Source organism: Mesoplodon bidens (assembly GCF_964165515.1).
Source record: "Mesoplodon bidens genome assembly, chromosome: 19".
In the NCBI taxonomy this organism is placed as follows: Eukaryota; Metazoa; Chordata; class Mammalia; order Artiodactyla; family Ziphiidae; genus Mesoplodon; species Mesoplodon bidens.
In genome coordinates, this window is record NC_138179.1 from 13,416,231 (window position 1) to 13,428,376 (window position 12,146).

The window sequence follows — 12,146 nt, forward strand, 5'->3', positions numbered from 1 at the left end:
AGTAAAACTGACTAATGTCACAGACAAGTTCTCAAAAGGAAGGCAGAATGAGGCAAGAAGGAAAAGACAATGGCAGGGAAAGCAATGCAAGCATTATACCTATTGTGAAGGAGGAGCACTGCCAGAAAGGTTTTCTAGGAACCAGCCTTGACTGAAAGACAGCATGAACAAATACAATCAAGTTTTCAGGCTGTCACCTGTGCCATATCTTTATAGGAATTTCCCATAGTGTCTCTGAATTATTTGTTAAATCACCCTGATGTTGTCTTACACAGCATATTACTAAAAGTTCTCAGACTCTTATTAAAGTTTTATTTCCGTTTAAAATGAAGTTTCTGAGTATCATGTTATGGATAGTATTTAATCAGAATACACCAGAAAATAAAAAATTGTGATTTTTTTACTCTTGGTAATTAATTCATTGTAACATAGTATAAAAAAATTGATGTAACAAAGAGAAGCCAATACGAAACAGGTAGTCTGAAAAGCAATTTCTAATGTACTGAGCATCATTTAGGGACAAGATGGCTGTTTACCCAGCTACATTCTCCCAGAAAAACTTGTCTCCAATTCTAGTAAAATCAAATGGGAAAAACCAAACTTCCTGTCTCTCTACATTTGATATCATTTTAAAAGCTCTGGTAAGATAAAACATAGTGTTTCTTACCTCCGTGCAACATAATAAAATATAGGATTCCCAGCTTTGGAAGTCCCAGCTTGGTAGAAAATACTTAAAGTTTTCAAAGCTTTGAACTCTTCTTTTTCATGTACTTGATGCCTGAAAGAAAAAAAAGAATAGAGTAACTCATAGGCTTTACATTGTCCACTGAATATCTACAAAAATCCATAACTGCACCAATGATAAAATATACAAAATGACAAAATATTTTAAAAGCAACACACTTTCTGAAGGGCAGTGTGGTTAACATGTATCAAAAAATTCAAGGTGTTGTTCTTTGAACCACAAACAGTGGTTCTTAGGATAATGCTAAGAAAACTACTGGACAGGGATATTAACCATAGAATTGTTTTTAATCATTTTTCTTTCTAGACAGGAATTTTTGAGTTTTTACTTACTTGTTTGTTTTTTAAGAGTTCAGTTTATCAACCTTTTCTTTCCTGGCTTACTGATTCTGAGTGAGTGAGAAAGGCCCACATGTTCTTCTTTATGGGAATTTATCCTCACAAATAGCGTTATCTTTTTCCAGGTGGTTACTTACTGGTACAGTTGTACCAACACAATTTATTAAAAGTCCATTCTTTTTTTTTTTTTTTTGGCTGCGTTGGGTGTTCATTGCAGGCTCTAGAGCACAGGCTCAGTAGTTGTGGTGCACGGGCTTAATTGCTCTGCGGCATGTGGGATCTTCCCGGACCAGGGCTCGAACCCGTGTCCCCTGCATTGGCAGGTAGATTCTTAACCACTGCGCCATCAGGGAAGTCCCCAAAAGTCCATTCTAATCTCCCTGATTCTGAATATCACTTTTATAATTATACTCTTATATATATTTAAATATACTTCCAAAAAAGGCATGGTTTAATTTTTATATATTCGGCTCAGTAGTCAGTGTGTGTCTTTAACCTGAAGATTTATGTCACTCAACAACCCTGGAAAATTCTCATTTGTTGTCTTTCATATATTACCTCTTCACAATTCTCTTTAAGCTCTATTTATTAGACATGCTGGACCTTCTCATTCTATCACTTTTATCTCTTAAACTCTTTCATATTTTCCATTTCTTTATCTCTCTGTACTGACTGTATACTAGGTAATTTGCTCCAAAATTCTCTTCCAGCTATGTTGCATTTATTATTTTTTAAAATATCTTTATTGGAGTATAATTGATTTACAATGTTGTGTTAATTTCTCCTGTACAACAAAGTGAATCAGCTATATATATACATATATCCTCATATCCCCCTCCCTCTTGAGCCTCCCTCCCACCCTCCCTATCCCACCCCTCTAGGTCATCACAAAGCAACGAGCTGATCTCCCTGTGCTACTTTATTATTAAAATACATTTTCTTTTACCTAGTATTTCTATGTTTCTTGGGGGTGGGAGGAGAGGTTGTATTACCTCAGTTCATCATATTGCTTGTACCAGGTCAGCATTTGTTTAATATTAATGGAAACAACATAGATATCATTTGATAAGGGAAATAGGTGCACATGTGTATAGGTAAATGACTGGGAGGCTATCTGCCAAATGTTAACCGAATTATCTTTAAGGGATGAAATAACTGAAAACTTTTTACTTTCTTTTTTAGATTTCTATGTTTTGAATAATTTAACAATTTTTATTTTTATGGTTGACAACATTATAAAGCTATTTCCATTTTTTTAAAAGAAAAATGAGTCTCAGAGAGCATCAGTGGGAACTTAGAACAAAAATATCACCTAATATTTATTAAACACTTTATATATACACCAGACATTGTTCTAAGTATCTTACATATATTACATCATTTAGTGTTCAAAAGGACAGAAGGTTGTTTTGTAAGGAAGGTAGGGTCTTAGGTAAAAGGACTAATAAAGAGGTTTTCTCTGAAAAATGGAAAAATGGCAAGGACATCCTTAGTAATGTTGAATAAAAAATCGTTTTCTATTTTTGGACTGTATAATTTTCAACTAGGTAACATGAAAATTTTGTATGGAAATATTCCTTTAATTACATAGGAATAAACATTTGTTACACAGAAAAATGTAACAGAGCTAAAGATAAAAATTAAGTTTGAAAGGAGATTGTTATACATTCATACATTCTTTTAACAGTATCAAAATATGGGAGTCATGTGTACAAAACTATGGCCTGTATGTAGTATGATTAATAACAGGCACTTAAAATGCCCGGGACATTATGTGCAAATCGTTAATGTGAATTAACTTCAGAATGTCATATTCTGCTTTTTTCTTTCTGCCTCTGGCACACACCATGAACAAAACACTTAACCCACACTCCCTATGAAACACTAAGTGACTAAGTGTAAAGTAGTATGAAAGGTACTTTATAAAGACTAAAGAATTCAGCAAACTATCTTCACTGTAACATCATAGTGGTGAATGTCTAACAATGAGGATCCAAACTAAATCCATCTAAATGAGATTCAAAACAAATGTCTACAGAAATTTTATAGCAATATTAAAGTATACTATATTTTCTGAGCCTCAATCTAAAAGAAGCTAGTATCATTAATTTTCAGGAGGGTTCTAAAAAATGTTACAGTGTAGTAAAAAGAGTTCTGCACTTTGAACCAAAGGACCTATGAATCAGGTATGGAATCTTAGGCAAATTAATTATTCACTTTGAACTCTGTTTTCCCTAATTATAATATGAAAATAATGTTATCTACCCTCGCTTTTAACTATTAAATGCAAAAATACCTCAAAACAATATGACAAAGTACTATTCAATAAGATGCTATTATTTTTATAAGAAAATCAAGTATGAAACAAAGCATATTTCAACAATATACAGGGTAAGAGAAAAGTGGGATTCCAAAACATGGCAATGTGGTCATTAAGCACAGCCTTCCTAATAATTCTCTATCAAATATACAAGCATATCTAACAAGTGGCCTGGTGGTAAACCTTGCATCTCATCGAAAAAGAAAGCAATCATCATTTCAAGGTGATACTTACCTAGTCATAAATTCCTCAAACTTTGAACTGGTAAGGTTAAGGCTGGACCAGTGTGTATCTGCCACAGGTTTGTGCTCTGGAGGACCCAGGTATGCAAGAAGTGTTGCCATCTTATCAAAAGGTCGTCTTCCAACAGCTTTGTGATCCCTAGGTATAGCAAACTACTTAGGAAAAAAGTAGCAGTTCACATTTAGCAGAACACATTTCTTTAGATTGTCACTGGCTGCTTTTCTTTTTACTGTCAGCTGGTGGTTCCTGCTAATTTGTAAACAGCATCCAAAAGAGCTCAGGGGTTTTAAGTTTACACTGAGACGTCTTAGAAATATGACCACTCCCCAAACTACAAAATTCACATAAAAATTCATTTTGTTCTAGTATTAATCCATTACCATTAAATGGGCAATCAGTAAGTAAATATAACATTCTGATCCACTTTTTAGGAAGTGGACATACTGTCCCTGATATCAGATTTCTGCTTAATCAGGGTAAATATGAATTTTCAACAACTATTAAACATTTAAAAGTAAAGATAACGACATTATCTCACAAACATCAAACTGGCAAAAAATTATGAAGTTTGCTAATGCCAATTTTGATGAGGATGTGTATAAAGAGGTACTCTCACACAGTGCTGTCAAAATGTAAATAAGCATGTACACTGTGAAAAGTAATGTGGCAATATCTAGTAAAGTTGAGGCTGTGTATACCCCAGAACTCGGCAATTACACATTTAGGTAATACACAAGGAGACAAACATGAAGAATATTTATTACATCACTATTTAAAATAATAAAAAACAGGAAACCCTAAATATCCATCATTTAGGAAGTGCAAAAATAAACTGATATAGTCATTCAATGAAATACTAAGTTAAATAAATGATAAATCTCAAATAGAATATTGTGTGACGAGACTATACTCAGTGTATCACTGCTGTAAAATTTTAAACCACACAAAACTATATTATATGTACCTATGTTATACCTGTTATTTCCTTTTTCTTGTCAGTTACACAAGAGAGAAGTAATACCTTTTCTTCCCCAAGAAATAAAATGTTATAAAGATCTGAAGTAACTACAGCAAAATAAATAATGTTAAAGATAGGTGGTAGACATGGGTCTCTGTTACATTATGGTCTATACTTCTTTGTACGTTTGGAATGTGTCTTTTTTTAAAAAACCAAATTGAAGAAAAACTCTCTAGTATTAAACTACATGAATATGATTGTAAGTTATATAAGAGTTTGCACTTTAAAAATGCATTTAAAAGAACGTTTGCATTTAGAAGTTCCACAGTTTAAGAGCCACACAGATACAGAAAGCATCTTCCTCTTTCTATCTTAGGCACATATTAGTCATACCCATGTCTACTTCAATCCATTAACAACTCTTAAAGGATTAAAATGCTCTCTCTTTTAAACTCCTAAGTAGTTGCTAGCCTTAGCTTTATGGTCTTCTATTTTTCCCATGAATGAACAAACCATTTTTATTGCCATTTAAAAGTAATCTGGACTCATTTTACCTTTGTAAGAGAACTCATACATAGGAATTTGGGCCCTTTATAAACATACATAACTAGAAAGGACAGCAAATGATTCAGGCTACAAGAGACTTTAACTAAAAACAGCGAATGAAACAATTCCTAAATTAATAATCTTCAATTATTAAGTATTGTCTATATAAAGCTATTTGCATATACTTAGAGTATCACAAATGGGATTACAGGATTGCAATAGAATAGCAATGTTTTAATTATTAAATTCCTAAGAATCAAGCTGCTCTTCAGATTCAGATGCCAATACTCACTTGAACTTCTAGTATATTTAAACTTCTCTATGTCTTGTTGTACATTACGTTTACAAACCAGAAAAAACCCAAAAGGCTAGTTTGTGAATTCTTAGCTTAATTTTTTTTTTCTTTTTTTATTTGGCTGTGCTGCACGGCTTGTAGGATTCTTAGTTCCCCCACCAAGGATCAAACCCAGTGAAAGCACCGAGTCCCAACCACTGGACCACCAGAGGATTAATTCCCTCTTAGCTTAATATTTTTATAAAAGTCTGTAGCACTGATGTAGGTTGGTTGATCATTTAATATGACTTAACCTGTTGCCTATATACTTTTAAAAAGAGTCTACATTTCTCTTTCCAAATCATAATTCTTATCTAAGGAGATGCAAAGTAAAAGGCATTATTCATGACCAATAATTTTATTGGTATAAATTTAAACTGGGCCTTCCCTGGTGGTCCAGTGGGTAAGACTCCACATGCCCAGTGCAGGGGGCCCGGATTTGATCCCTGGTCAGAGAACTAGAGCCCACATGCATGCCTCAACTAAGAAGTCCGCATGCCACAAATAAAGATCCCGCATGCCTCAACAAAGATCCCACATGCTGCAACTAAGACCCAGCACAGCCAAAAATAAGTTATAAATAAATAAATACTAAAAAAAAAAATTTAAGCTGAGACTTTTCAATATCCCCATGACAGGGAAATTTTACCTGTTGCTGGAAAGATACTGGCCAATTTTCTCTTGATTGTTCCAGAGTAGACGATGTAAAGCAAGCACATTGCCATCACTGATGAAGGAAAGACTATGATTTACTGCATCACTTGTAGGACAATCAGATGCTATATCAAGGAAAAACCTTCAAAAATGCAAAGTTATTAGAATTTCAAAAACCAGATATACTCATATCTATGTTTGAATTAAATCTATGTGAAGTAACGTTGTGAAATTACTGCTATTACAAATATGGAGGTTTTATTCACACACATGACTATCATTAAACGAAACAAGAAGAGACAAGGAGAAAGTTGGTCTTCCATTTCTGATACCTGGCTACAGCTTCAGAGTAGGCTCTGGGTCAGACAACGAAATTTAAACAGATGAGACTCTGTAGAGAAGCCAGTACTTTACAGATAAGGAAACGGAGGCCCAGACAAGACAAAAGACCTCCCCAAAGCTATACGGCCTCTTAGGTCAAAGCCAGTACTTTGCAGATAAGGAAACGGAGGCCCAGACAAGACAAAAGACCTCCCCAAAGCTATACGGCCTCTTAGGTCAAAGCCAGGATCAGAACCTTTGTTCTTTTAACTTTCTATGGGTAGTCAATCTGCCAGAATATAAATCCTATGCTGACATTCACTTTCTTTCCAATGTGATTTGCAGTCCAACAGTACACCTTTTAAACTCCAATTAGAGAGAAATTCGCAGGAACTATAATGAAAAATTGGAAGAGAGTGTTGTACAAGTATAGCTTAGACTGTGAGCCAAAACAATTAGATTCACACTGTATGAAAAGTAGAATTCTTTTTTTTTTTTTTTGCGGTACGTGGGGCCTCTCACTGCTGTGGCCTCTCCCGTTGCAGAGCACAGGCTCCGGATGCGCAGGCTCACCGGCCATGGCTCACGGGCCCAGCCGCTCCGCGGCATGTGGGATCTTCCCGGACTGGGGCACGAACCCGTGTCCCCTGCATCGGCAGGTGGACTCTCAACCACTGCGCCAGCAGGGAAGCCCCGAAAAGTAGAATTCTTGACGTCAACTTACATTTACAAAGCACTTTCTCATAAGTTATGTCATTTGCTTCTCTAAAATCAACTCACAGGCAAACATAGTGTTATACCTACTCTACAGATAAACCAACAACTCAGAGAGATAAAGAGAAGCAACTAGTTAGTTATGGGAACCTAGGAGAACTCAAGTTTTCTAAAATCATAAAACTTCAACAGTTATCCAGTTACTCATGAACAAAATCTTATGCATTTGCATCACGTGGTTTAAAGAGTAACTTTTTACTTTACATACATACCCAAATTAAAGTATCAAAAATATTCTAACATCAAAAAAACCTGTGATTATACACTATAATGCATTATCTGGACCAGTTTGGTTTTCATTTTTACTGAAAGAAATCTTTTTCCTTCTTCCTCTCCTCCATATTGTGTCAAACTCAAATCCTGTATTTTAGTATATATGTCAAAAATCCCTCCTGGTTTTTAAATATGGAAATTACTACCAGATTATAAAGAATATCATTTTATTTCATTACTGTCTTTTATAGTGAAATAAAATAAGATTATGTTCTTGACCAAGAGAGAAAAACGAAAAAAACCTACACAGGAGCTCCATGTAGATCAAGTACATAGACTTGAGTGAAACTGAAAATATTTGATCCAAACAGAGCAACTGGCTAAGTAGCAGGCTGCTCACCTTCGTGCTGCATCAAAGTTGCTTTTCACAAAATCATTAAAAGGCCGCATGTGCTCTTCTTTTGTGAAAAGGACATGATTGGCAATACTCTGAAGTACCTAAACAATAAAATAGGGTTATAAAGGATCTGATTATTTACTTATGAAAGCTACACATTCATATATTCTTTAAAAAATATTAATTTTCTCACTGATACAATTTCTACTGGTAGCTAAAAATCAATTATTGCTCATTCAATAAATACTAGGTTTTGTTTCTATGCTTTCCCCAATATGAATATAATTATATAAACACGTATATATTTACATATATAAAATACAAATTAAAATTTTAATGTATTTTTTAATTTAAAAATCATATAGTATACATTTTGGTTTCCATTTCAGAATTTCCATAATGATTACATAGAAAACCATCTTCAGAAGACATTTGCTAAAATATTTTCAAATGATAATAAGGTCCATCGGTATCAGTCTAATGAATTTCTTTGTAATATAAACAAATAAAAATAAAAATAAAACAAAAGCATATAAATGAAAACCACAGGGCATTTCAAAAATTAAGAGAAAGTACAGTGAATACAAAAAACTGAAAATTTATGGAAGAGAAAGTCTGAATAGTTATATTATCAAAATGATTCTTCACCTTTGACATTAACTTCAAGCCTCTTTCGATTCTAGGTGGTGGCTTTTTATCTAAAATCCCTGCTTCATATGGTGAGACAATGGCAGGATTGATAAATCTGAGAAACATGGCACTTCCCACTGCACCAATGCTGTTCTGAGGGAAACGCTGGCTAACCACCTAAAAACAAGGAGTTGAGAATTCAGTATATGGTTTGAATTAAAACAAGGAAATGGGAAGAAAGGGCTCGAAAGTCAAACTTTGCACAAAAACGGTGAATAGACCAATCCTTGTGAACAACACATGCCTAATTTTTCCTACTCCCAAAACATGAGTAAACAAAAATTTATCCTCAATTCTTGCCCTCTATCATTTAAAAGCACAATAAAGGCATCTAAGAAAAAAAGAGAAGTCTCATAGATGAGTTGTGTAGAAGAGATCTGAAAAAAGATCTTAATTTTATCATCACTGTTTATACTGCAGGTTTCATGAGCAACAAAAGCAGAACAAATTTTCACACAAGGATTATCATATTTTACTAAGATTACAAGACATGAGAGTGTGGTCAACGCTTGTAAGGCAAAGCTACATAAGTTTTCAACAGCATACCCCTGAAACATCCAATACCTAATGGTAAATACTTACATTTTGCTGTATACCAGGTACAATTAAATTTCTTGAGCAAAATGCTTGCCATATACAAAACAAAACTTAGTTTTCTTTGATTCCTATCGAGAGAAAAAACTTACTTACAAGTAACATTATTGCCAGTTCTTTTTCTTCATCAGAATGCTTTATAAGGGCCTACTTATTATTTAAACCATGGAGGAATGGGAATTCTTGGGGACCTAAAAGAAAAAAGGATCCCACCAGCAAAAGAGAGAACCCCTATGTGTACCTCAATTTGTAATTCTGTCAAATAAAAAAAGTTAAAGATACAAGAAATCGTTGCCCACACTGAAAAACAAATGTGAGCCCAACATTTTAAATGGATTTATTTTCTCTTTTTCTCTTTATAAAACATTCCACTTTGAAGGTAAATTAGACTGGGAAAGTGTTATGAAGCTGGCTCGGCTCCCATCTTTTCCTTGCGTGTCCTGTTTTAAATTAACACATGAAAATTATAGTTTTCTGAAATTTACATTTGTTACAGATAACACACATATTTATTTTTAAAGAACACTCATATAACATTTAAATATCTACAACTATTCATGCTTAGCGTGGCTAACTGCTGCTTAAAGCAGTGTTGACTAACGGCAAGGCCGCAGTACTCCACTCAATATTCTGGGATTCCAAGGATAAACCTGCATTTCAAAGGCTATTGGGGGAAAATGAGAAAACAGGATTTATATGCAGAATCTCACATAGCTCTAGTTTTCTTCACAATGCCTCAAAAAAATAATACTTCTTGTCATGAATTCTCATAGCTGACTGACTCAAGATTAACTCTGGAAAGAATAAGAATCATTTCACTTCATTCTATTTCCTTCAGTGCTTCATGTGGTATACATTTTAAATGTGTTCTGCCTAAAATCTCAAAATAATTTTCAACTATATATGATAGGAAGTTAGTAAAAATAAGACTTTAGAGAATGACTTTTTTTTTTTTTTTTTTTTTTTTTTTTTTTTTTTTGCTGTACGCGGGCCTCTCACTGTCGTGGCCTCTCCCGTTGCGGAGCACAGGCTCCGGACACACAGGCTCCACGGCCATGGCTCGCGGGCCCAGCCGCTGCACGGCATGTGGGATCTTCCGGGATAGGGGCACGAACCCGTGTCCCCTGCATCGGCAGGCGGACTCTCAACCACTGCGCCACCAGGGAAGCCCGAGAATGACTTTTTAAGCTGAGAAAATCTTTGTGAGAGGTGATAACAGGGGTGAGTTATAACTAATATATTCTCACCTTCATGTATACTACATAGCTCAGGAAGCTTTCTTGGTGTTATAGTACTTGGAGTGCTGCTGCATGAAGGACAACCTTACACCTCAGTAAGAGGAAACTGGTGAAGGTGGCTAAACACAGCAGTCTTCGAAGAATAGCTTTAAAACCTAAATATTGTTTTAGTTATTTTTAGCTGAAATACAGTTTTGGAAACAGAATTAAGAAGAAAACACAAGTGCTTTTACTACTCTAGTACAGTGTTTAACCTTTCGGGGAGTAGGAACAGAAAAATGAACGTTTACTTTCGCACAGACAAAACTCTTCATAAATTTTAGAATGTTCACAGACCACCATTGCTACTGACTGTTTCTTTTAGAACTCACAAATTTTAATCTTAAAAGATAAGAAACACGTCAACAAACCTACAAATTTTTAAAGCCTTTAAGGAGTGAGTTAGCAAGAAGGAACGGGATTAAAAACTGCTTTATATTTATAATTGCAAATAGGTTGTTTTAAAAGAATCACATATATTCAGTTTAATCCATTAAAATCCTGAAATGGTTTTTAAAGAAGTAAACGTTAAGAGTTTGGTTTCCAAAGAACTGCTTAATTGTAAAATACTAACCTGCTGGGAAAGTGTCTCAAAAAAATCAATTACTTATATGCACACAGAGAACTCTTTTAAAATGCATTTTTAGAGTAGCTATTTCCTGGTTTTCTCCAGGACAGAAAAGCTTTTAAAGTGTGACGCACACTTATACCTGATTTAAACTCAGTATTACTCAGTCTCAGAATTTAATGAATATCTGAGTGAATTACTTCCCTAACGGAATATTGTAAAAATTATAAAAGGTACTACACCTTCACTTCCACATCTTCCACATCTTCAAAAATAATTCATGTCAAAACTCAAAAGCATCCACACTACAAGAACACATATTGTTTCATGTATCATATAATTATGTATCTCACCAATGACAGTATATTTTTGGAACTAAAACCTGATAAAACAATCAATATCCATAAAAATGCTCAACAACAAATTTTATGAGTTAATTTATTAAAATACTTCTTTTCCTTTCACCACAAATTAACATCAGTATAATTTTACCTCATAATATACACATACTCAAGTTGTTTTTATTTTTAATCTGCAAAAAATCTAATTTGTATCCAAAAGACATTCTGCATAAAAGGTCAAAGTAGGGCCAGTCTGAATGCTGAAACCAATTATCAGTCAAATGTCCCCTTTACTTACCTCCCCGCCCACCCCCCCATAAAAGCTGAACTACAGGTTACAAATAAAGGCAGTCATACACTGAACATCATCAAGAGAATCACAACCCATCTATCCTTAATTACCTGAGTTAGGTTGACAACTTCTCAAAGGAAATCTAATTTACAGTATATGTTTGAGTATGATAAAGAGAATTATCTATAATATGATTACACAGCTATATACCAGAAGCCAGAACCTTCTCTCCATATTTTACACATTACAATCCATGGTACATACACCCCCAAAGAAAGTTAACTTGCTTTTTAGATCATTAGATTCTGTTAAGCCAACAACTCTATAAACAACATTTTAAATTTATAATAACTATACTGTCTTCATACTTTGGAACGTGTTCTAAAATATCTCAAATTGCCAATTAGATTTCCTTTGTTTCCACAAGGACCTCATATCACTTATGCTGAGAAATACATTCCAAAACTTAGTGTTACCCAGAAACATTTATTTTTAAATCTGAAAATAACACTAGTAGAAAAAAACATTTCAAAGAACAATT

At 34.2% G+C, this 12,146-nt stretch overlaps 1 protein-coding gene across 5 annotated transcripts in view; it reads right to left on the reverse strand.

Moving 5' to 3' along the window:
* Nucleotides 1-12,146, reverse strand: part of NF1 (neurofibromin 1) — a 260,760-nt gene that overhangs the window by 99,753 nt on the left and 148,861 nt on the right. For all 5 annotated transcript variants that reach the window (XR_014013948.1, XM_081218712.1, XM_081218713.1 and 2 more), the window contains exons 32-36: nt 8,492-8,650; nt 7,847-7,944; nt 6,134-6,280; nt 3,638-3,784; nt 668-778 (exon numbers count right to left, since the gene is read on the reverse strand). Coding sequence is in view for 4 of the 5 variants with exons in the window: in XM_081218712.1 (XP_081074838.1) it covers nt 668-778; nt 3,638-3,784; nt 6,134-6,280; nt 7,847-7,944; nt 8,492-8,650 (662 nt within the window). In the remaining variant the exon portion in view is untranslated. The remainder of the gene's footprint in view (nt 1-667; nt 779-3,637; nt 3,785-6,133; nt 6,281-7,846; nt 7,945-8,491; nt 8,651-12,146) is intronic.